At 35.9% G+C, this 24,938-nt stretch overlaps 1 protein-coding gene and 1 long non-coding RNA gene across 2 annotated transcripts; both read left to right on the plus strand.

Moving 5' to 3' along the window:
• Positions 1 to 353: 353 nt before the first annotated feature.
• LOC115924794 lies at positions 354 to 1,501 on the plus strand. Its single transcript, XR_004064444.1, has 3 exons — positions 354 to 422; positions 762 to 949; positions 1,346 to 1,501. It is a non-coding gene; the product is annotated as an uncharacterized LOC115924794 (long non-coding RNA).
• A 9,651-nt stretch (positions 1,502 to 11,152) lies between these two features.
• LOC105441776 (mucin-2-like) lies at positions 11,153 to 24,453 on the plus strand. The gene is made up of 7 exons (XM_030987569.1): positions 11,153 to 11,189; positions 14,665 to 14,955; positions 15,157 to 15,428; positions 16,047 to 17,001; positions 19,488 to 22,307; positions 23,440 to 23,550; positions 24,419 to 24,453. Exons 1-7 carry the CDS (start codon positions 11,153 to 11,155, stop codon positions 24,451 to 24,453), a joined length of 4,521 nt encoding a protein of 1,506 aa, XP_030843429.1.
• The last annotated feature ends 485 nt before the right edge of the window (positions 24,454 to 24,938 follow it).

A 24,938-nucleotide genomic window follows, 5' to 3' on the forward strand; every position in this document is an offset into this window, starting at 1 on the left:
ATTAGAGTGGACATTTTCTTTAGGTTGGGGGGGAACATTCAAAGGATCATTTCGTTTAGATTTGATATCAACTCTTAGGAGAGTACTTACGAATGCATCTCACTATAATTTGGAGTGAAATCCACTTTCACAAAGTACTCAGCAACGCATCTCACTACAATTTGGAGCGGAATCCACTCTCAACAGAAGAATGCATCAGACTGTAATTTGGAGTGGAATCCACTCCCGAGGAAGTAAGCCCCTCCCCCCCCCCCCCCCCCCCCCTCTCCCCCAAAATGTGCACTTTATATGCTTTTATTACCCTAACTGTAATTCAGTATTTAGTCAACAGAATTATATTTCTTCATTTTCAGATGCTTCATCCACGACAACAGGGACAGCGTTTACCCAAAGTACATTGGGTCAACCAGTAGACAATGATAGTAAGTGCTTTATTCGCATCGCACGTATTATGTAGATTATAATTACATTATCATTTCCATGTGCCTTGACGAAGACAAAGAAAGTCAATCATCATGTCCCTCAGATTTCTTCTGTCGATATTATTATGCGTGCATATGTATTTTATTTCGGAATGGAAAACAGATGATTTAATGACTCGATGATGCTGTCCTTCTAATAACTTGTATATATCAAGGTATCTTTCCAAGCTCAGAAGATAATTGCAACATTTTACACACATCTCTATTCCCCCTCTCTTTCTCTCTTTCTATCCCTCTCTCTCCCTCTCCCCTCTCTCTCTCTCTCTCTCTCTATTATAGTTGACTGGGAATTCATCGTCATCATTACCGGTGCTTGTTTGGTGTCGATACTTCTCTCAGCTATCGTCATTCTAATAATAGTACAGCGGTACACTAAGCCATCAAGTGAAGGGTCGTTTCGAGATATCGAAGATCGTCTAAGACACTCACCAGGCAATAACTTAGATGAAACAGATCTACATGATGTGGTATGTGCCATGATATCATACTGCTTTATATATTGTTGTAGGGGTAAAATTCACTACAATTTATTGTGAGCCATATCAGGAATTATTAACACAAATATGCCAAATAAGCTCACCATCAACACAATAAAAACGATGAGATAAAACGAGGCAGAGATAACTGTCCAGGACGTTGAGTTTGTGTACACGAAGCAAATGTGCCAAAGACCACACGATGATATATTTACATATCACTAACAAACCCATTTTTACGCCCCCAAATGTATGGGTGATCATAATGTGCATCGACTTGAATAGGTATCAAGAGGCCCAGAGAGTATAAAACCCTAGTATATAAGAAACGGAGATAACATTTAAAAGGCAGTGAAATAATGTTAACTAATCTCAATCTTACCGCAGCACCTTCCCTGGCACAAAAATCCTCCGAGTTTGTATGTTTACCAGTCTGCTATTCTAAACGAAATGACAGAATCGGAAGTCTAGACTATCAATCAGGCCATTGATGACGAATCCAATCCGAAACCGTCCGAAGAAAAGTCCGAAGATAACATGACTAGAACCCAAAGCAGTTCGGCAGTTGCAATGCACGTGCTGCTAGACGATCTGTTGCAGGATGTTTGAAGACCCGAAGTGCTGAACAGGTTACCTAAATGTTTATATCATTGACTTACTAACTTTGTCCCAGCCGAGCCTCCCCTACGAAAAATCATGCTCCATTCTGATCTGCCCTGGGCTTGTTTCTCCGCCTCTTATGTGGGTAATCCCACATCGTACCGAGCTTGGTCTTTTCATCTCATTGGAAGCGTCCCAGAGGTCTGCGTGCATCAACATCGTTCTGGTTTGCTTGCTATGGTAGGCGATAAGCGGTCCAGTTCGATCCAGCATCATTTTTACATTTTGAAAAAAATACTGATGATATAGTGTTTCTCAACTAAATCTGTACCTTTCTAGTTATTCATGTATTTTCTTTTTTGTTGAATTTTTTGTTTAACTTGCTTTATATTTCTCTTTTTTAAATATGTATTATATATTTTGTCTTTACATTTATTTATGTAAATGTTATATATTGTTATTGTTTAATTTTGTTTTTTATCTGTTTATTCATATGTATTTCAATGTAGGCTACCATGTAGGTACATGCTGAAAACAGCTATGCCAAACTGAAAGCATGTTTTGTAATTACCGTAAAAAAACAAACAAACAAACAAATATTGAATCGATGAGTTGCCATTTAGTTACTAACGCTAATATCATTTAAACGTTGATAGCGTAGAAGCGAAAAATCGTTATGATAATTGCTCTAAATGAATTTAGGTAATTACGTATTAATTCAAAGTTTAGGGAATATAATGTAAACCTAAACGCATGTTAATATATAAATACAGTCGGATAATTAATTTATGATACGTTTAATGTTAAACTTTAGCTGAATTGTTGCCATTTCATGATAAAGATTTTGGTGACGATTACAAAAAAATTGTAATCACCTTACAAGGAATGTTTAGCTTAATAATAACTTTATATACAAATTACATCATTGAAGAAATTAAAGAAATATTACGATAAAACATTTGTTCAAATCGTTTCGTACTTTTTTTACATAATGTTATTCAGATTTTTTATTTTTTTAATCTCTCACACCTTCCCTCAGAGAGTTAAGCTGTTTTTATTTGTACGAGGTATTTCAAAATCTGCTTACATACAAAAACATAACTCTTGAATTGTTGTTAATTGTAAAGATTTTAAAATACTTCAGACATACAGCATATAGATTGCATATTGAGTCAAAATCAAATAATGTTAAGTAGAATCATATTTTCGTTATCGATGTCATATCCAGCAACTTATACTTTTTCATTAACATAGATGTATAAATCATAAACAGTATAGATTTGATATTTTTCTTAACGCCAAAATAGAATGTATACAAAAAATTCCACCCTGTTGCAGTATTTGCATGTAATTTCAAATGCAATGTTCTAAATACAATGTTTGAATGTTTTGTGTGAACTGTAGAGATTTGTGAAATAACTTAAGATTGTATTTTTTTTTTAATGTTTTTTAAATCAATTTTCCAAACTTAAATGTAAGTAATAAAGTCCAATTACAATTCGCTTATAATTGAAGGCTGTGCTGTCAGAAGCCCGGAAGTACGTTATTTTGGTTCAAAAGATTTCAATTTAACCAACAAAGAATAACAGTTGGTTTATTTTAGTATAATGTATGTAAAATATTGATATAACCACCTACTTGTTTTATAAATAACTGTAGAGAATGGTAAATGTTGACTTCAGGTCTATTTAAATTATCAAACTAAAAAAAACGTGAAATAGCTTTCTTAATCCTGAATATTTTAGTGCGTTTTTATTTTTGTTTGGTTTCATTGCATCAGTGCAAGTTTATAAATTTATGTGAACTTGTTTTGATTAATTGATGAATATATTCATTTGTCCTTGCTTGTTTAGGTTTATTTTAATCTAGATTTAACTGTATGCAGTTGGTCTTTTCAATGTGAAATCTGTTTTGTGTTATTGTACATAATTTAATTAGTAGTAAATAACTGAATATTATGTATTGTGTCAATGTTTTTTTGTTGTTTTTTTGCTGATGAAATGTTTACTATTTACATTGTCACTTGCCTACAGGGCTCCCTTCAAAAGCAGGCATTGCGGATCAGAAATGGACTACCCTGTATTTTAAAGAAGACTGTATAATAAATACAATTTAAAGTTTATTATGTAATATTTGTTTAAGAATACAGTACAAATTATAAATTATCTTTACTTTTTTTTATTTTACATAGAAATTGCTTTCAGTTGTCTAAACAGAAAGAAAGAAATACATTAAAATAGGTTTTTGTCAAAATTTTCATTTATATTCTACGTGCTACAATGTGTTTTTTCCCATCGTGCGTTTCTCTTTTTGTTTTCTTCTTAAAACTGATTTTAATCAATTCGTTGATAGTATGAGACGATTTGAGAATAAAAGTGTGAAGATCACGAATAAGTCTCCAGGACATTTCAAGCGGTTGTTTGAGAGAGAAAAGGGTTTGAAGTTCATTAGGGAATAGGTCAGGTAGTACGAACGATTTATTTGCCCCCCGCCCCCCCCCCCCCTTTGGCCCATCCCTCCCCTTTTCCTTTTCTCCCATCAAAAGACAGAGAGTCTTTCATAATTTTAATACCCAATATCTTGTGTTCCTATTCTGTATAATAATGTTAATCAAAACGCACATATATCGCAATCCATCACCGAACCAGGTAAATACATTTATTTCCATGAACTTGTTTTTATTTGGAAAACTGTACATTATATAAGACAAAGATTTTTGTTACAATTAGCTTCTCTTTGCCTCGAATGAGGTGTATATTCAATATTTTTTTTAAAATCATAATTTCCCAAACAATTTAGCAGAACAATGGAACGTCAATAATACACATTTTTACGAATAACACTTTAGTTAGCAAATTTGCAGGAAAGTGCTAATTTGTACTTTCCGACATGTATCTATTTTTAGTCTGTGAGTCTTTTTTTTTCTCAAATAAATATATAAAATTCAATTCCATTTTATTACACCCATGCTTATTACGAAAAATAATCATTTTATAAAATAGATCAAAAATGCAATCGTTATTATCAAATCTATTTCGATTGGCGAATTAATTGTATTAAGTAAATAATATCTATCTCTTTTTCGAGATTTAGAGCATGTAAAACTTAGTCCTTAAAATACCCAAAGAAGGTATTGTTTACCTTTAAAAATGAAAGCATGAACAACAACATCAGTTTCTAACCAAACTACGAACATAAAATTATTGTCACTCACCTTGCATAAATTGCGAAAGTCATATTCGATGTTACGTACCTTGCTATAAAAATTAAAAATGTAGACGCATAAGGTCTACATATGTCCCCGCAATATACCATTTAAATTGTAAAATAAAATTTAAAAAAATTTGAAATAATATTGGTTGGTTTGTTTTTTAAATATTTATTTTAGCTACATGGATATTGATTACAGTCTTGGTCGTTGGAGGCGCTATTAGTCTCATCATGCCGGTGTCACTTATCTGTGTAATCTGGAAGTCAATCACGCACCCTAAAGAAATATTGGTTTTACCAAAGGCTACAAATTAGTAAACTATCTAACCTTAAGACTTATGTCGTGAAATATCTAACTTTAATCGATTAATAATTAAATATTTTCTAGAATTTCTGATCATGTTGCAAATACCGCAAGGAGCTATGTGGCAGATCCAAGAATCTCTTGCATGGGGGGGGGGTGGAACCATGTCAAAAAATATCTCTCAGATAAGCTTAATAAAGAGAGATAGGGAGAGGATACAGACAGTAATGCACAGAGACAGAGATAAAGACAGAAAGGTAGATAAATAGATAGGTAGGTAGGTGTAGTGAGAGAGAAAGTTTCTCACAAATTAAGGTGCTGTTTTGGTCAAACGTTTTGCCGTTGGCACATAAGGAACACCCAAAAACAAAAAATCGACAGTTGGAAAGTTAGTCCACTCTGTTTTCCTTGACCATTCTAGGTTATTATATCTCTTGAGGTAGTTGGATCATTCACCATTTTCAATTATCAATTGTAAATTTGACTATGCAGAAGAAATACATGAATTTTCTGACATTATATTAAAGTCCGCCTGCCGATTGCTCCGACCTTTACATTGTCAACATATTCGGGTTTCGAATTAGAGTTGCAGTTAAGTCTTAGATTAGGGGTTAGGCATTATGGTCGGGTATAGTGATGGGGTCGATGGTAAAAGCTAGGAATTTGGATATTATAGACAATTGACCGCTAAGCAATTCTCAACGGAGTAGGCGTCGAAAGCAGTAGGAATTATTTATGCATAGGGTAGGTGCAGGGAATTGGAGACCGCAGGGCATTGGAGACCACCAAGCTTGAACCCATCGCTGTATGTTCGTGTTGGCTCCAATATTGCTATAGCGCCATTTGTGGCCTTTAACAACACTACTGCATATATCACATTCATTTCGAGGAGTAAAATGTGCTCTTTCCCTGAGAAAATTGGCAAAATTGGCAAAATTGACCAAGGTAACCAATTTTGATCGTAACATTTTGCTCTGATATAAAAACACAATTTTCACTGAATGATGTGGTGTATGCAGATAATAAGTATAAGTACAACAAAAGCATGTTATTTGATGATTGCAAATGATCAAGCTTTATGAAAGCTTCAAAAAACAAAAAAAAAACAGAATTGAAATCGCTCAATGCGTCGTGATTTTATACCATTTTTTTGATATCGCAAAATTACCGAAAAACCTGCCAGAAATGGTCAAATTGGCAAAAATGGCAAAATTCGACATACTTGACAACTTAATTCATCATTTTCTTGGACACAAATAATAAATTAAATTATCAGATACTAAAATATCATCTTTGTGGTAAAAAATACAAAAAAAGAAAATTCATACATCTATTACCGTTTTGAAAACAGAAGCAAACAAAAATAAGTCATTTTTGCCATTTTTGCGAATCTGCAGATATGTAAAAATTGTGAAAATAGCGATGTCCGTCTAATTAATATGCGCATATGTAATCAAATCAAAACCTAACATGATACATCAGTGAAACATATGTATATCAGACAGGTATGGAAAAAAAAAAAAAAAAATTTGAAGAAAAAAAATATTATGAATATTCATCAAATATGCAAATTAGGTCATTTCAGCTAATTTTATATATATATATAGGAATTTCAAACTGTTCATTTTTGGGGCATTTTTTAAAATCATATATTTATAGATCATATTTACACCAAATATTTTTGCAATGCCAATAAAATATGGCGATGGAAATTACTTGGATCACCGTTACAGCTATTTCCTCATATGTTTCACAAATTTTTCAGAAAAACCGAACAAATGATAATAATTTGCAGACTTTCAGCTACATCACAGTATAGTTTTTTTTAAACAAATGTCAGATTTGAGGATTTATGACGATTTTCCGAGAAACCCTTCAATTCAACAGGCCATAACATTATACAGGAACTAAATTTTAGAGAAAAACAAAATTTGGTGACCCAAATATAGTTGTGGCTACCTTGAGTGTAAATAACAAATTGATTCAATGAGTGAAACCTATAAGGATATTGCATTTTTGTAGGGGAGTTTTATACATTGAAGTGCATTTTCACCACGCAGAATAACAGTAAATGGGCGATCAGCGGGCCATGTCATACATGGCTGAAAAGACAATATTATAATTAATAATTTAACATATTTTACACATGCCTATAACAATGAAACTACACAGAATTGAAGTTAAAGGTATGCTTGAAAGATATGTGAAATAAAAATTTAAAAATATTGTTCAGTTTTTTTTTTAATAAATTTACGAAAATTGCAATTTCTACCAACTGACTGATGTTGTGTGTGTGTATGTGCATGGGGCAGACTGTGTGCACAGGCAGTGTGATCACCCTAGTACTAGCAGAAGATATACAAGAGCAGGGGAAGGTAAACGGCTCATGAAAGTGAGAGTGATAAAGCGAATGGAGTAGAGAGAGAGAGAGAGGATGAGAGAAAATGGGAGGTACAAAGAGAAAAAGGAGAGAGGGGGAGATAGAGAGAGAGAGAGAGAGAGAGAGAGAGAGAGCAGGGAATGGAATGATCATAATTAAATAAACATATTATTCCTAATTACGTGTGTAAATACATTAATGGAAATTAAGAGAGTCAAACTTCGGCGAGACAACAATAATCATCATACAAGTACATGCTAGAAGAGAGAAAAGGTAAGGTTAAAAGATAAAAAGAAGGAGAAAGTCGAAGAGAGAGAAAGAGGAAGAGAGATAGATGGGGATCGTTTGTTGTGAATGTCGAGTATGCCGAGGACAGTCAATGACCCGATGCTGGTTGGTTAATTGTCCATGTACAGAAATATTTTGGGCCACATTGTTTTAAAATCGTTTCAAAATTACAGTAAGTTTATTTGCTGCATATTTCTCTTTCAAAAAGTGTTTGAACTAACCATAACAATCCCATTTTTATTCGAATTGTATTTAAAATGTCTTGATTTGTAACGGTCCCTTATTACCTGCACATCCAGGTAATGAGAGACCTTTGGTGCTGACGTCCCTAATCATTGTTATCTTATTAATCAGTTACGTCATGCCCACAATTTTGTTACCAAATAAAGAGAAGAAGATACTGAAGAGAATACAAAACTTTCTGTATGTGTAACATTTTTCATGTTTATGTAAATTATGTAAATGTGCTTAAGGGTCTCCAATTCCCTGCACCTACCCTACATGAATTGTTTTAATCGAGTAATAATCAGAGTAGTAAAAAAACAATGGTTTTACACTTGTTGAAAATCTACCATCACGTTATAACATGGTGATCATTGTTATGACAATGTGCCACTTCATATAATAGACGGATATAAACTAATTAGAATACAATAATCATTTCGTCACAGGTAAGACCTCTGACACACAATGTTTGTATCACGTACTTTCGTCCGTATTGGGTTAATAAGTAAAGTAACATATTGTGGATTTCTTGTTTTAACAATTCAAAATTGATGCTTGAAATTTATCTACTAAAGACAAATGATTCAATGATTCTAGGATTCAAGTGATTTTATTTCTCATGCAAAACATAATATAATGAATAATTATATTACATAAATATGCAATGAAACGACAAATATAATAGAAAAAAAGCATGATAAAAGAGGAATTAACTAGAAGCAGAGCTTGTTGAGGTGTTCCTTAGATGTTGTTTCACAATATAACATTAACAAAGTATGCTTAGAAAATCGATAAGTAGAACAAAATATGTAGCTAAGAAATTACACATTTTTTTTTTTTTTTTTTTTTTTTTGGGGGGGGGGAATAATTAAGAGAGGAAAAAATGGAGGGAAATAGTAGAAGGCAAAAAGAATGGTTAAAGGTAAAGACCAGTATTGGAAGTGCCCCAATTTCAAAATATGAAATGGAAGCTCTTATTACCAATAATGTGAAAGAGTATGTTTTGACTCATACATGATGATTGATATATTTGGTAAATTAGTTTATCTATTGGTGTGTGAGAGATATACGCACTTGTCGCGCACGTGTGCGTAGTCCCATATACATCTTTCTGTGTACAGTGCTTGTAACTTTACCAATATTGGGCCAAATTTCTTGTCATTTTGATGATTCCAGAACCTTGCAGCACACACCAATACTTATATGCTAGATGATCAACCTTTTCTGATCTATTCCACAACATTTCTTTCACAATGCAATCGCATGACCATAACTGGTCTTTATCTTTAATGACAAGTATAATAGGTCGTTTTTTTTTTGGTCGTATTTCTTTCGGCATTCACAAATGTGTAAAATTATCATAGACCATGCTGTAATATTGTATTATCTCTTTTGTATTTAACTCTGTTTGTACTAAATTTGTCATTAGAGCGATTATTAGTTCTACAAAATCCAAGAATATCGTTGAAGAGAAGCTTTATATCTTCAACTAATTACATTAAACAGTTAGTCTATCTTCCCGTTATTTCTTGCAGCAAATCAAAACCTGTCATTGTTTCGCGCTTTGCTCCTTTAGTTTCCGTTTTACATTGTATTCCTGCGGCATGCTTTGATGAGTGCAAGATGACATGTTTCAAATCGTATCCCTCCTTTGTTTGCTTCGATTTGATTGACATGTCTCAATAATAAACTCTTGATATGTATCTATGAATCATAAGAAGAAAAAATATTACACTGTATATCGACGTACGTGTGTTTGTCATGACCTTTGTTTCTGGCATGATCTATTGGTGATAATGAGAAAAAGATATGCATGCAACAAAAGGGAATCAAAGGTTAATACGTTTGTTTGATTAGATAACAATATTTATACTGATCAAGAAATTATATGTTGAATATCCCTATGCCAACTGTTTAAATATGTGTTGAACAGTTGAAGAGTTTCCATGCACAGTGTATGTAAGTTATCATCTGAATCTGCCAATAGATTTTCATTTACAAATAAACGATAGACTGTCTCTATCGTGATTGATGCATAATGCATGGTCGATGGGGAATACCAATTTGGTCGTTTTGTTACAAATTCGTTGTAACAAATCGAATTCCTCCTTGAACCTTAACAAATTACGAAATCTATAAGATCCGGATGTTTACCCCTTGACCACGGATGTAGTCCAGAAAGATTTGTTTGTGCGATTTAATAGTTTCCTTAATAAGAAAAATGATAAGATAATGATAATGATAATGGTTATTTGCATTCAATATATATTGCATGAATTGCATTCAGTTTACCTGCAAAGGGCCAAAGAGGTCTAGGGTTTAAATAAATCTGCCTTCTTCCCTCGCGTTTTTTATAAATACTTTAAATCACCTGTTATTCTTGCATATATAATCAGGTATGGTAAAATCTCGTTTCATAAAAAGATATACATACTGAAAGCTAGGTATGTAGTTAAAGGGTGTGATTATTGCTCGGCTGTGGAGCTAGAGACATCGTTTTTTACAGTTATGAAACACAATTGTTAAACGCTATTTTTCACAATTTCACGTGATGCAATTCTTTGTAAATTGTCAGTTATAATATTACATATGTCATGGATGATAGTAATAATGACAATTATGATTATAAGGGTATATTACTACTACATAATAGCAGCAATAATAATTATAACAATAACAATAATATTAATGAAATGATAATAATAATGATAATTAAATATTATTACTACAATTAATAAAACTACTAAAAATAATAATAATGCTAAAATATTATTACTGCTAAAAAAATAATAATGATAAAATAGTAATAATTATTAACATGTAGCTCACATATTCAAAAAGCAAGGCGTTCTAGTTACTCTATTACCCCCCAGCTTTAGCTAAATAGGCTATGAAACTCGTTACTCAGAGCACTCAAGAAATTCCTTCCCACCTGCAATATTTACTTAATAGATGTTGATAAAGGATATGAATGATATATATTTAAATCCTGAGCCTAGGCCAAGGGTTCGCTTATCTTCTTTTACACTGGCAAAGTTTGACAGATAACGCCAGGATAAGTGCACGGTTTTATCATTGTCCTTTAGATCAATCTTTCCATTGATCTCATGACAGCGCTATCAGGATGGACGTTAAAATTTGTTTCTCGTGGTGGATCTTGCGCTTTGGAATAATATCAGTCTTCCTCATGGGAAGTCACAACGTTGAATCGACTGAAAATGAAGGTATTGAAACAAATAGGAATGCATTTGTTTGTAATTGATAGTATTTGGAATAATCTTAGTTTTACTTTTAGAAACTCAAAACGTTGACTCGAGTCTAGATACATTAATATACATTAATGTTATTTGTGGATTCATAATAAATATAATTTGGAATAATCTAATTGGAGGTCACAACGTTGAATCGAATATACATGAAGGTATTGAAACAGAAATATGAGTGCATCTTATTTTTATTTTTTTTTATTTCAATTGGTAGTCTTCGGTACAATCTCAACGTTTCTAACAACAAGTTGCATAGTTGAAATTAGTCAAAATGACTTTTTGACATTTTATTTATTTAATTTGTATATTTATAATCAATATTCTTTGGAATAATTTCAGTTTAACTCGTAGGAAATCTCAACGTTGAATCAATTCTTAATGACGTTATTTTAAGAAAACAATAAAATCTTGTTTCTCTTCTTTCTTTTAAAAAAGATTTTTTAATAATCTCAATCTCTTGCAAATGAAATGACAAAACGTTTAAAAAACAAGTCACAATGAAAGTGTTGAAAGCGGAATCAATATATTTTTTTCTTTCTCAAATGTTATCTTTTACAAATATTTTTAAAGCATCATAATTCAAGTGAGTTAGATTACATTAACACAGATGAAATACACAAATTCGCAATAACCTTTTTTCTTGAAAATCTGAATTCGTTAATTTGTTAGGCAGTTAGGAGGTGATATTGTCATGATTGTGAAAGATTGAAATAGAGTGAGAGCATAGAAATAATTTGAAGTATAACTTCTTGAACATCCCATTCCCTCTTTATTCCAAATGTAATAATATGTTGTGTATATTCCGCATATTATTTATTAAAATGACATAGTGAGAAATTCAATTTAATAGATGAATTGAAAGTTAAAATAATGTTGAAGATACGACGCGTTTCTACGGGATGTCTGTGAACGCAGACCTTTACGAGTTTAGAGAAACCAATACCAACTAATATACATCTGTGTGAATAAGCCTGACCCGACCTTCCGGGCATACTATCAAATTGACACACATAGTATGACGTGAAATGTCGAAAAACAATTTTAGCTTTCTGTGAAACTAATCAAATAGTTACTCTTAAGTTCCTTCGTTCGTATCTCCTTTGATCAAGATTAATGTATTTTGATCTTCGGAGTGGTTGCTACAACCGGCCGTGTCAGACACGTTGCCCCGGGGTGCGAGATAGGACTCTTGTAGCGTGCCCCCATTTAAAAATATTATACGATAACAGTTAACATTACATTTAATTAATTGTATGAAACTATTAAAATTACTCTCATGTTACGGGAAAAAATATTATATATATATATTATGAATCAATTGATTTGGTCGATCCAGTTCGATGGCACAAACACGGCACTACTGGACAGAGATCCTAATAATTACAGAGTTTGGTCTTGTTGCTCTGTTCGCCAGCAGTTTGAGGATATGGAATCCCGCGGCACATTACTCACGAGAGTTCTAACAAGCCAAGCTTATTCAGAGCCTATAATAAGTAATGTTGTGCATGTACCACCCACCCGATCGATCAAAAACTCAGAACTCATAACTGAATTTTTTTTAAAAGAAAAAAAGTAACGCATACATTACATAGAATGGGACAAAAGTTTGTACTAAAGGCAATCAACTATTACAATTGTATACAATAAATGTGTATAATTGATACAGGATTTGTAGTTGTGCTTATTGTATTATTTGTATTTAATATCATTTTGATAACACAAATCATAATTTTTATTATTTTTTGTTTTTGTTATTATTTTTATTATTATCATTATTATTATTATTTTTATTTAATATAGCATCTACCTGTGTTCCTGAATGTACATCTGGAAGAGAGAGATGTGAACTAAACCAATGTATTTGTATCGCGCCGGTTGCACCGGGCACAGCTCCATGTCCAGGTAATGTATCTCAGTCAATAACCTCTTCAAATCACTTATTATTATTATTATTATTATTATTATTATTATTATTATTATTATTATTATTATTATTATTATTATTATTATTATTATTATTATTATTATTATTATAAATCACTTTATCACCAACCCAATTTCAACAAATGACTTTCTGTTCAAGATATATAATAATAGTTATTGCGAGTAGATTACGTAATAGAGCTTTTGACTCAAACCCTATACTAGTATAATTATTTTCAAATCGTTATTCCCTTCTGGCGATGTTTAGGAAATGCTCTAATCTGACGAAAAACATGAATTTCCATATCTTTGGAAATGTTGTAAAAAAAATTGGCTATTAACACTCTCAGTAATATTTTTCTTGTATGCATGTAATTTTCTCCTCTGCGCAAGGTTATATATACATATATAAATAAAAATATTTTTAAGGCAGACGCTTATCTTCTGCTTTCACATCTACTTTATTCTTACAAACGAACCATCAAATATTAATTTAGAAAATGACAAGATTGGCAATTTATTTGATAAGTTCGTATTTCAGGTTTAGATCCTAGATACTAGACATCTGAAATTTACTCACTGATTAAAAGAAATGGTTAAAATTCAATAATGAATGAAAAATTGTCAAAAAGTGGTTCATCTCTCAATAACATATATATATAAATATATCTATATAACGCTTTTACTTTCTCTCTCAAACTGTCTGTCTGTCTCTGCGTCTCTCTCTCTCTCTCTCTCTTACTTACTTTCTTTGAAATTTCTTTACAACTTCCATTTATACACACAGATCCTTGTTTTGGATGGTGTTCAGAAGATCAGCTGTGCACAGAAACTCCGGCAGGATTTGAGTGTAAGGAAATATTGGAATCTCCTACCACTCCTGCTACAACACACACGACCCGAAAACAAACAACTCAGTCAGAACCGGAAACAACACAGGAACCTACAACTTTTGATTATCCTACCACTGCAAAAACAACAACCCACAGAATAATTTATCCAGTAGAGCCTGAAACAACACAGGAGCCTACCACTTCTGTTTCTCCTACCACTCCAAAACCGACAACTCCAGAACAAACTACTCCAACAGAGCAGGAAATTACGCAAGAGCCTACCACTTCTGATACTCCTACCACTCCAAATCCAACAACTCCGGAACAAACTACTCCGACAGAGCCAGAAACGACTCAGATACCTACCACTTCCGATTCTCCCACCACTTCGAAACCAACAACCCCAGAACAAACTACATCAACAGAGCCGGAAACGACTCAGGAGCCTACCACTTCTGATTCTCCCACCACTTCGAAACCAACAACCCCTGAACAAACTACTCCAACAGAGCCGGAAACAACGCAAAAGCCTACCACTTCTGATTCTCCTACCACGCCAGAACTAACAACCTCTGAACAAACTACTCCAACAGAGCCGGAAACCACACAAGAGCATACCACTTCTAGTTCTCCCACCACGCCAAAATTAACAACCCCTGAACAAACTACTCCAACAGAGCCGGAAACAACGCAAGAGCCATTCACTTCTGATACTCCTACCACACCACAACCAACAACCCCTGAACAAACTACTCCAACAAAGCCAGAAACGACTCAGGAGCCTACCACTTCTGATACTCCTACCACGCCAACTACATCAGAGGCTACCCCAGAACAAACAACTCCAACAGACCCAGAAACGACTCAGGAGCCTAACACTTCTGATTCTCCAACCACTCAAACTACATCAGAGGCTACTCCAGAACAAACAACTCCAACAGAGCCAGAAACGACTCAGGAGCCTACCAGTTCTGTTGCTCCCACCACTTCGAAACCAACAACCCCTGAACAAACTACTCCAGCAGAGCCGGAAACAACGCAAGAGCCATTCACTTCTGATACTCCTACCACTCCACAACCAACAACCCCTGAACAAACTACTCCAACAGAGCCGGAAACGACTCAGGAGCCTACCACTTCTGATACTCTTACCACGCCAACTACATCAGAGGCTACCCCAGAACAAACAACTCCAACAGACCCAGAAACGACTCAGGAGCCTACCATTTCTAATTCTACAACCACTCAAACTACATCAGAGGCTACCCCAGAACAAACAACTCCAACAGATCCAGAAACGACTCAGGAGCCTACCACTTCTGATTCTCCAACCACTCAAACTACATCCGAGGCTACCCCAGAACAAACAACTCCAACACACCCAGAGACGACTCAGGAGCCTACCGCTTCTGATTCTCCAACCACTCAAACTACATCAGAAGCTACCCCAGAACAAACAACTCCAACAGATCCAGAAACGACTCAAGAGCCTACCACTTCTGATTATTCTACTACTCCGAAACTAACAACCCCTGAACAAACTACTCCAACAGAGCCGGAAACAACGCAAGAGCCTACCACTTCTGATTCTCCTACCACGCCAAAACTAACAACCCCTGAACAAACTACTCCAACAGAGCCGGAAACCACGGAAGAGCCTACCACTTCTGATTCTCCCACCCCGCCAAAACTAACAACCCCTGAACAAACTACTCCAACAGAGCCGGAAACAACGCAAGAGCCTACCACTTCTGATACTCCTACCACTCCACAACCAACAACCCCTGGACAAACTACTCCAACAGAGCCGGAAACAACGCAAGAGCCTACCACTTCTGATTCTCCCACCACGCCAAAACTAACAACCCCTGAACAAACTACTCCAACAGAGCCGGAAACCACGCAAGAGCCTACCACTTCTGATTATTCTACCACGCCAAAACTAACAACCCCTGAACAAACTACTCCAACAGAGCCGGAAACAACGCAAGAGCCTACCACTTCTGATTCTCCAACCACTCCAAAACTAACAACCCCTGAAAAAACAACTCCAACAGAGCCGGAAACGACTCAGGAGCCTCCAACCACTTTAACTACATCAGAAGCTACCCCAGAACAAACTACTCCAACAGACCGAGAAACGACTCAGGAGCCTACCACTTCTGATTCTCCAACCACTCCAACTACATCAGAGGCTACCCCAGAACAAACAACTCCAACACACCCAGAAACGACTCAGGCGCCTATCACTTCTAATTCTCCAACCACTTTAACTACATTAGAAGCTACCCCAGAACAAACAACTCCAACAGACCTAGAAACGACTCAGGAGCCTACCACTTCTGATTCTCCAACCACTCTAACTACATCAGAGGCTACCCAAGAACAAACTACTCCAACAGAGCCGGAAACGACTCAGGAGCCTACTACTTCTGATTCTCCAACCACTCCAACTATATCAGAGGCTACCCCAGAACAAACAACTCCAACACACCCAGAAACGACTCAGGCGCCTACCACTTCTGATTCTCCAACCACTCTAACTACATCAGAGGCTACCCAAGAACAAACTACTCCAACAGAGCCGGAAACGACTCAGGAGCCTACCACTTCTGATTCTCCAACCACTCCAACTACATCAGAGGCTACCCCAAAACAAACCCCTCCAACAGAGCCAGAAACGACTCAGGAGCCTACCACTTCTGCTTCTCCAACCCTTCCTACTGCAACACCAACGACTCAAGAACAAACTACTCCGACTGAGCCGGAAACAACAAACGAGTCGACTACTTCTGATTCTCTTTCCACTCCAAAACCAACGACCCCACTACATACTACTCCAACAGAGCTGCAAACAACCCAGGAGCCTACCACTTCAGATACTCCAACCACTCAAACACAAACGACACCGCACCAGACTACTTCAACAATGCCAAAAACAACACAAGGGCCTACCACTTATGATCTTCCTTCCACACCAACCTCACCACAAACAACCGCAGAACAAACTACTCGTAAGTTTATTTATCCGGTATTTTTTTCTTCCTTTTTTTTTATTTTATAGGTAATACAAAGTCTTGGGAAATTTTGAAAATTGGGTGAAACAAATAGAAATGCATTTGTTTGTAATTGATAGTATTTGGAATAATCTTAGTTTTACTTTTAGAAACTCAAAACGTTGACTCGAGTCTACATGATTGTGTTGAAACAGAAATAAGAGATTGTTTTTTTGTTAGTAATAGTCTTCAGTATAATCTCAATCCTGCTAAGAAGAATCAAAACATATAGTTAAGCCAAAATTACTTGATGCAATAGGAAATGTATCAATTCATTTATTTGTAAATGTGTAAAAAAAATAGTCTTTTGGAATAACCTCAATCTTACTCCTGGTAAATCAAAAAGTTAAATTCAGTCTAAGTGACTGTATTGAAACCAAAAAAAGGAGCGCCTATATTTTTCTTTAACTTAAAGTCTTTGGTATAATCTCAATTTTATAATTTGCAGTAACATTGTTGAATTCGAATTCAATCGAAATGCTTTTTTTTTAAATAGGAATTGTATACATTAATTTTATTTCTAGATTCGTAATAAATATGATTTGGAATAATCTAATCGGAGGACACAACGTTGAATCGAGTCTATATAAAAGTATTGAAACAGAAATATGAGTGCACCCCTGTTTTTTGTTTTTTTCATTTAATTTTGATTGATAGTCTTCGGTACAATCTCAATGTTTCTAATAAAAGTTGCATCGTTGAATTTAGTCAAAATTGCTTGTTGTAATTTGAACTATTTAATTTGTATATTTATAATCAATATACTTTGGAATAATTTTTAATTTTTACTCGTAGGAATTCACAACGTTGAATCAATTCTTAATTACGTAATTTAAATAAGAAAACAATGACATCTTGTTGCTTTTCTTCCTTTTAAATAAGAATGAAATGACACAGAGTTTAATTCCAGTCACGAAAAGAGGTATTGAAAGTGGAATCAATAACTTTTTTTCTTCTTTTTTCTGATATATCATCTTTTTTCTTTTCTTTTTTTATAAGCATCATAATATAAAACCCCACGGCACTAGTTTGGCCCGGGGAATTATACCTTCCAGCATGGTCACTGACAGGTGGTTATCTCATCAAATAAGTTCTCAATTAACATAAGAAAATGGGATCACGGGGGACAAATGGTCACCGATTAGATATTGTTTGCTATATAGAGGGCGCAAGTAGCTAGTGCAGTGGGGCTTTAAGCGAGTTGGATTACATTAACACTGATGAAATACACAAAATCATCGCAATAACCTTTTTCCTTAGAAATCTGAATTCGTTAATTTGTTAGGCAGTAAGAAGATGGTATCGTCATGAATGTAAAGATTAAAATAGAGTGAGAGCATGGCAACAATTAGAAGTAAAACGTCTAAATAGACATCCTATTCAATCTTTATTTCAAATGTAATAATGTTTTGTGTAAATTCCGCATAGTATTTATTAAAATGACATGTATACTTTGTTAGAAATGGAATTGCTCTCACCCTTCGGCAAACCTCAGGGTGATGGCAGGAGTTAACATCCCCTTGAGCCTATAAAAACAAATATTCCTCTCATAGCAGTCATTATATCTATACTATCTGTGAAATAAATTATTATTATCATTTTCATTTACTATAGGATCGACCTGTGTTCCTGAATGTGAATCTGGAAGAGAGAGATGTGAACTTAACCAATGCACTTGTATCGCGCCGGTAGCACCAGGCACAGTTCCATGTCCAGGTAATGCATCTTCGTCAATAACCTCTCTAAATCACTTTATCACCAACCAATTGCAATAAATGACGTTCTGTTCAAAATATATAATAATAGATATTACACGGGTAAATGACGTACTGGAGATTCTGACTAAATGTATTATTCCTAGACTAGCATAATTATTGTCAAATTATTATCCCTTTCTGGCGATGTTTAGTAAAAGCTCTAATCTGATGAAAAACATGAATTTCCTTATCTTTGGAAATGTTTTAAAAATGGTGGGTTATTATCACTCTCAGTTATACTTTTCTTGTATGCATGTAATTTTCTCCTCTGCGCAAGGTTATATACATATATAAATAAACATATCATTATACACGACAGACGCTTATCTTCTGCTTTCACAACTACGTTATTCCTACGGACGAAGCATTGACTATTACTTTAGAAAATGACAAGCTTGGCAATTTATTTGATAAGTTCATTTTTCAGGTTTAAAACTTAGATACTGGACATCTGAAGTTTATTCACTGATTAAAAGAAAGGGGTAACATTAAATAATGAATGAACATGTGAATTTGTCAAAAAGTGATTTATCTCTCTATTACATACATACATATATATATATATATATCTAACGCTTTCATTTTCTCTCTCTCTATGTCTCTCTCTCTCTCTCTATCTATCTCTATCTCTTTCTCTCTCTTACTTACTTTCTTTGAAAAATCTTTACAATTTCCATTTATACACAGATCCTTGTTTTGGGTGGTGTTTAGAAGATCAGTTGTGCACAGAAACTCCAGCAGGATTTGAGTGTAAGGAAATATTGGAACCTCCCACCACTCCTGCTACAACACACACGACCCGAAAACAAACAACTCAGTCAGAACCGGAAACCACGCTAGAGCCTACCACTTTTGATTATCCTACAACTGCAAAAACAACAACCCACAGAATAATTTCTCCAGTAGAGCCGGAAACGACTCAGAAGCATACCACTTCTGAATCTTCTGCCACTCCAAAACCAACAACTCCAGAACAAACTACCCCAACAGAGCCGGAAACAACGCAAGAGCCTACCACGTCTGATACTCCTACCACTCCAAAACCGACAACTCCGGAACAAACTACTCCAACAGAGCAGGAAACTACGCAAGAGCCTACCACAACTGATTTTCCCACCACGCCAAAACAAACAACTCCAGAACAAATTACTCTAACAGAGCCGGAAACAACACAGGAGCCTACCACTTCGGATTATCCTACCACTTCAAAACAAACAACCCCTGACCAAACTACTCGAACAGAGCCGGAAAAGACTCAGAAGCCTACGACTTTTGATACTCCTACCACTCCAAAACCAACAACTCCAGAAGAAGAGCCTGAAACAACTCAGGAGCCTACAACTTTTAATTATCCTACAACTGCAAAAACAACAACCCACAGAATAATTTCTCCAGTAGAGCAGGAAACAACACAGGAGCCTACCACTTCCGTTTATCGTACCACTTCAAAACCGACAACTCCGGAACAAACTACTCTAACAGAGCATACCACTCCAAAACCAACAACTCCAGAAGAAACTACTCCAACAGAGCCGGAAACAACTAAGGAGCCTACAACTTCCGATTATCCTACCACTCCAAAACTAACAACACCTGAACAAACTACTCTAACAGAGCCGGAAACAACACAGGAGCCCACCACTCTGAAACAAATAACCCCCGAACAAACTACTCCAAAAGAGCCGGAAACAACACAGGAGCCCACAACTCTGAAACAAACAACCAAAGAAAAAACAACCCCAGCCCAAACTACTCCAGGAGACCTGGAAACAACTCATAAGCCAACCGCTCTGAAACAAACAACCCCTGAACAGACTACTCCAACAGAGCCGGATACAACACAGGAGCCCACCACTCTGAAACAAACAACCCCTGAACAAACTACTCCAACAGAGCCGGAAACAACACAGGAGCCCACCACTCTGAAACAAACAACCCCTGAACAAACTACTCCAACAGAGCCGGAAACAACACAGAAGCCCACCACTCTGAAACAAACAACCCCTGAACAAACTACTCCAACAGAGCCGGAAACAACACAGAAGCCCACCACTCTGAAACAAACAACCCCTGAACAAACCACTCCAACGGAGCCGGAAACAACACCGGATCCCACCACTCTGAAACAAACAACCCCAGACCAAACCACTCCAACAGAGCGGGAAACAACACAGGAGCCCACCAGTCTGAAACAAACAACCCCTGAACAAACTACTCCAACAGAGCCGGAAACAACACAGGAGCCCACCACTCTGAAACAAAGAACCCCTGAACAGACTACTCCAACAGAGCCGGATACAACACCGGATCCCACCACTCTGAAACAAACAACCCCTGAACAAACTACTCCAACAGAGCCGGAAACAACACAGGAGCCCACCACTCTGAAACTAACAACCCCTGAACAAACTACTCCAACAGTGCCGGAAACAACACAGGAGCCCATCACTCTGAAACAAACAACCCCTGAACAAACCACTCCAACAGAGCGGGAAACAACACAGGAGCCCACCACTCTGAAACAAAGAACCCCTGAACAAACTACTCCAACAGAGCCGGAAACAACACAGGAGCACACCACTCTGAAACAAACAACCCCTGAACAGACTACTCCAACAGAGCAGGACACAACACAGGAGCCCACCACTCTGAACCAAACAACCCCCGAACAAACTACTCCAACAGTGCCGGAAACAACACAGGAGCCCATCACTCTGAAACAAACAACCCCTGAACAAACCACTCCAACAGAGCGGGAAACAACACAGGAGCCCACCACTCTGAAACAAAGAACCCCTGAACAAACTACTCCAACAGAGCCGGAAACAACACAGGAGCCCACCACTCTGAAACAAACAACCCCAGACCAAACTACTCCAACAGAGCCGAAAACAACACAGGAGCCCACCACTTCTGATTCTCAAACCACTCCCACTGCAGCATCAACGACTCAAGAACAATCTACTCCAACAGAGCCAGAAAGGACTCAGGAGCCTACCACTTCTGATTCTCAAACCACTCCCACTGCAGCATCAACGACTCATGAACAAACTACTCCAACAGAGCCGGAAACAACACAGGAGCCCACCATTTCTGATTCTCAAACCACTCCCACTGCAGCATCAACGACTCAAGAAAAAACTACTCCAATAGAGCCGGAAACAACACAGGAGCCTACCACTTCTGATTCTCAAACCACTCCCACTGCCGCGTCAACGACTCAAGAACAAACTACTCCAACAGAGCGGGAACAAACACAGGAGCCTACCACTTCTGATTCTCAAACCACTCCCTCTGCCGCATCAACGACTCAAGAACAAACTACTCCAATAGAGTCGGAAACAACACAGGAGCCTACCACTTCTGATTCCCCATCCATTCCGACTGCAACACAAACTACACCGCACCAAACTACTTCAACAAAGCCAAAAACAACACAAGGGCCTACCACTTCTGATCTTCCTACCACGCCAACTTCATCACAAACAACCACAGAACAAACTACTCGTAAGTTCACTTATCCGTTATATGTTTGTTTTTTCCTTTCTTTGTTATTTTTGTTCTCGTTGATATCTGTTATTTCGTTTATTTTTAGGCAATACACTTTTCATTATCTGCGACCTTAATCGGGTAGTTTCTTTGAGTATTATGAACAAATTGCAAATGCCACTAAATTCATTTAAAGGTGCTATGTCCATTTTGCAGCCAACCTCAAATTATGTAGAACTTTGCAGGAATTATGAATATGTCATGTATGTCATATCTGTGAAAATTTAAACGTATAGCAGTGTCCTAATATTCAAATTATGCAAGGAAACCCGTAATAACATGTATTATATGTATAAAATGAGCTGTAAAGGGTACATGAGCATTTGTCTACATCAATAACCCACTTCTTGTGACGGCCAAAATGTAACTGATTGAATCTTTGCACAGCATAAAACGTATGACCATTCGGTAGAATGGTCTGAAAATCAAGACTATTACTTATTGGCTCTATAGCTCCTAAATCGATTTGACAACTAATAGTCGTTATTTTCCCACTTGAAGACATTTTCGAGTCCCACCTTTTTTAGGGAAGTTCTAAATTAGTAATATCTTTCAAATGCTGTTGGTATAATAACCTTTTCATTTTGGGGGCCTGCAAATGGGACATAGTACCTTTAAGAAGTAGTTTAGATAAAATAATAAAAATACCAATTTCTTGTTCAAAACGAGCTGATATTCATCATGGATGAATGAGTTTGGGTTATTCTCACGTATTTAATTTATTTAGTATCACATCACCTTTCTTTCTTTTTTTCTTTTTAAAGTTACTTCTCGATTTGATTTAGTACTTAATGATTAATATATTTTATGGTTCTCTTATTCAATCATAAATTAATTAAAAACAAATATTGTGCCTTGTTCACATAATTTGAGTGGAAATTTGGTAAATATGATAAGAGGTCAATGTACTTTTTTGTTCTCACTACGATAACCGATCCTGGATTATTGTGCATTTGTCTCAGTTTCAAAGTTGTATTCAGTACAATCTCATACTCTTCAATGATAGTCACTTTGAATGTACAGTAATTTCAGTAAATTTTATTTTATCAATTTTATTCGTTATTCCTATTTTCCTCACCCCTTTACGAAGCTGTGTCGTTACCATGTGACGGACTGTGTAATTCATGGGATCAGGAATGCTTGAGTGACGAATGTGTTTGTAAAGTACCTTTCCCGCCCCCACCGGGGGAAGAATGCCAGGGTGAGTGTCTAATTTCATTCTGCCGAATAGTCGATACATTCGCTATTTTTATTCGATCTAAAATATGCCCAAAGAGCTAATATACATTCGTTTTCCTTTTTTTCCATCAATTATTAATTGAATAATAATATGTACATAAGAGACACACAATTATCTCGATTACAAAGAAAAACACACGAATTATACTAATATCACAAAAATAGTTATACTTGTTTGTCAACATTTTTTCCAGAGATGATGCTTTTCAACATTTGCCCTCCATAATATTTCCTTTAAATATACTTGTAAGCCGCAGGTATCTGATTCGGATACTTTAATCACCTTGAACTATAAGGCATTGCCCTACAGAGGAATTTGTCCTATTGGAGACCGGGGTAAAATACAATGAATTATTGATAATGTATCGCATTTTATTCGTTTATTTGTATTTGTGGGGGCGGCCCCGTACCCTAGCCCCCGCTGCGTACAGTTATGGTTCAGGGACTAAACAATGGCCTCGTTACTGCGAGGCCCCAGAATCAAAACCGTGTCGACCAGCTATATTAGTGCCCTTTTGTAAGGCATTAATCCTTATTAATGTCAGTTTTGACTTAAGGGCGTAGGTCCCCTAGTTGATTAGCATAGTAGCACACACATGCTTAATTCACCCATGGAGATATCTCCATGATTCACCTTTAGTATTTCACCTTCATGACCAACAGTCTATAATTATGTATATGACCAATGCGTGCCTTTTAAAATCCTAATTATATTCATATTATGTCTACGATGTTATCGGTTAGGGTCATTTGTAATGGAGATGTTTGAGAGTTTAACTTCTGATCTCAATTCAATTACATTATGTTAATGTTGAATTTTGTACTGGCAGATTTCTTTGGAGTCTTGTTCTGTCATATGCGATAAAGTAACACAAAGAGGTTCATCAATATTTACTATAATAATCGTAGAATTGAATATAAGATCGTTCGCTCGCTCTTAACCAAACTGTGGTTTGATATCCGATACGATACCAACAGAACCAACTTGACAGAGATAAATATCAGAGCTAATGGTAGATTATCCACAGTCAAATGGTTTGAAAACTAGAATGGAAATTCCGAAGGTCAAGGATATATGCCTAAGCATGGCAGAAATTGCTATAACTATTTCTCAATCAATCTTGAAAAGCAAAATCACTTATTCAAATTCAATTCAATACAATGTGATTGCCCGACGAGCATATTTAGTATTTCACAAACGAATATATTCCATCAATAAGGGATACAGTTATTCACTATTAAGATGACTATTAACATTCGTCATCCCTTAAGGCCCCTCTGCACTAGTTTCGCCAGGAGGGATTTGACCATCCTGCACGGTCAGTGGCAGGTGGTTATCTCATCAAACCA

This window comes from Strongylocentrotus purpuratus, unplaced genomic scaffold, assembly GCF_000002235.5.
Source record: "Strongylocentrotus purpuratus isolate Spur 01 unplaced genomic scaffold, Spur_5.0 spur5_scaffold_16, whole genome shotgun sequence".
Classification (NCBI taxonomy): domain Eukaryota; kingdom Metazoa; phylum Echinodermata; class Echinoidea; order Camarodonta; family Strongylocentrotidae; genus Strongylocentrotus; species Strongylocentrotus purpuratus.

What these genes read in the sequence shown, in the direction of transcription:
- LOC105441776 (XM_030987569.1), top strand. Translation starts at nt 11,153, where the DNA reads ATGGGAAGTCACAACGTTGAATCGACTGAAAATGAAG. An exon ending in CCACTCAAACTACATCAGAA is followed by an intron (nt 15,429 to 16,046) that starts GCTACCCCAGAA and finishes ACTCCAACAGAG; the next exon opens with CCGGAAACGACTCAGGAGCC. An exon ending in AACCACAGAACAAACTACTC is followed by an intron (nt 22,308 to 23,439) that starts GTAAGTTCACTT and finishes CCCTTTACGAAG; the next exon opens with CTGTGTCGTTACCATGTGAC.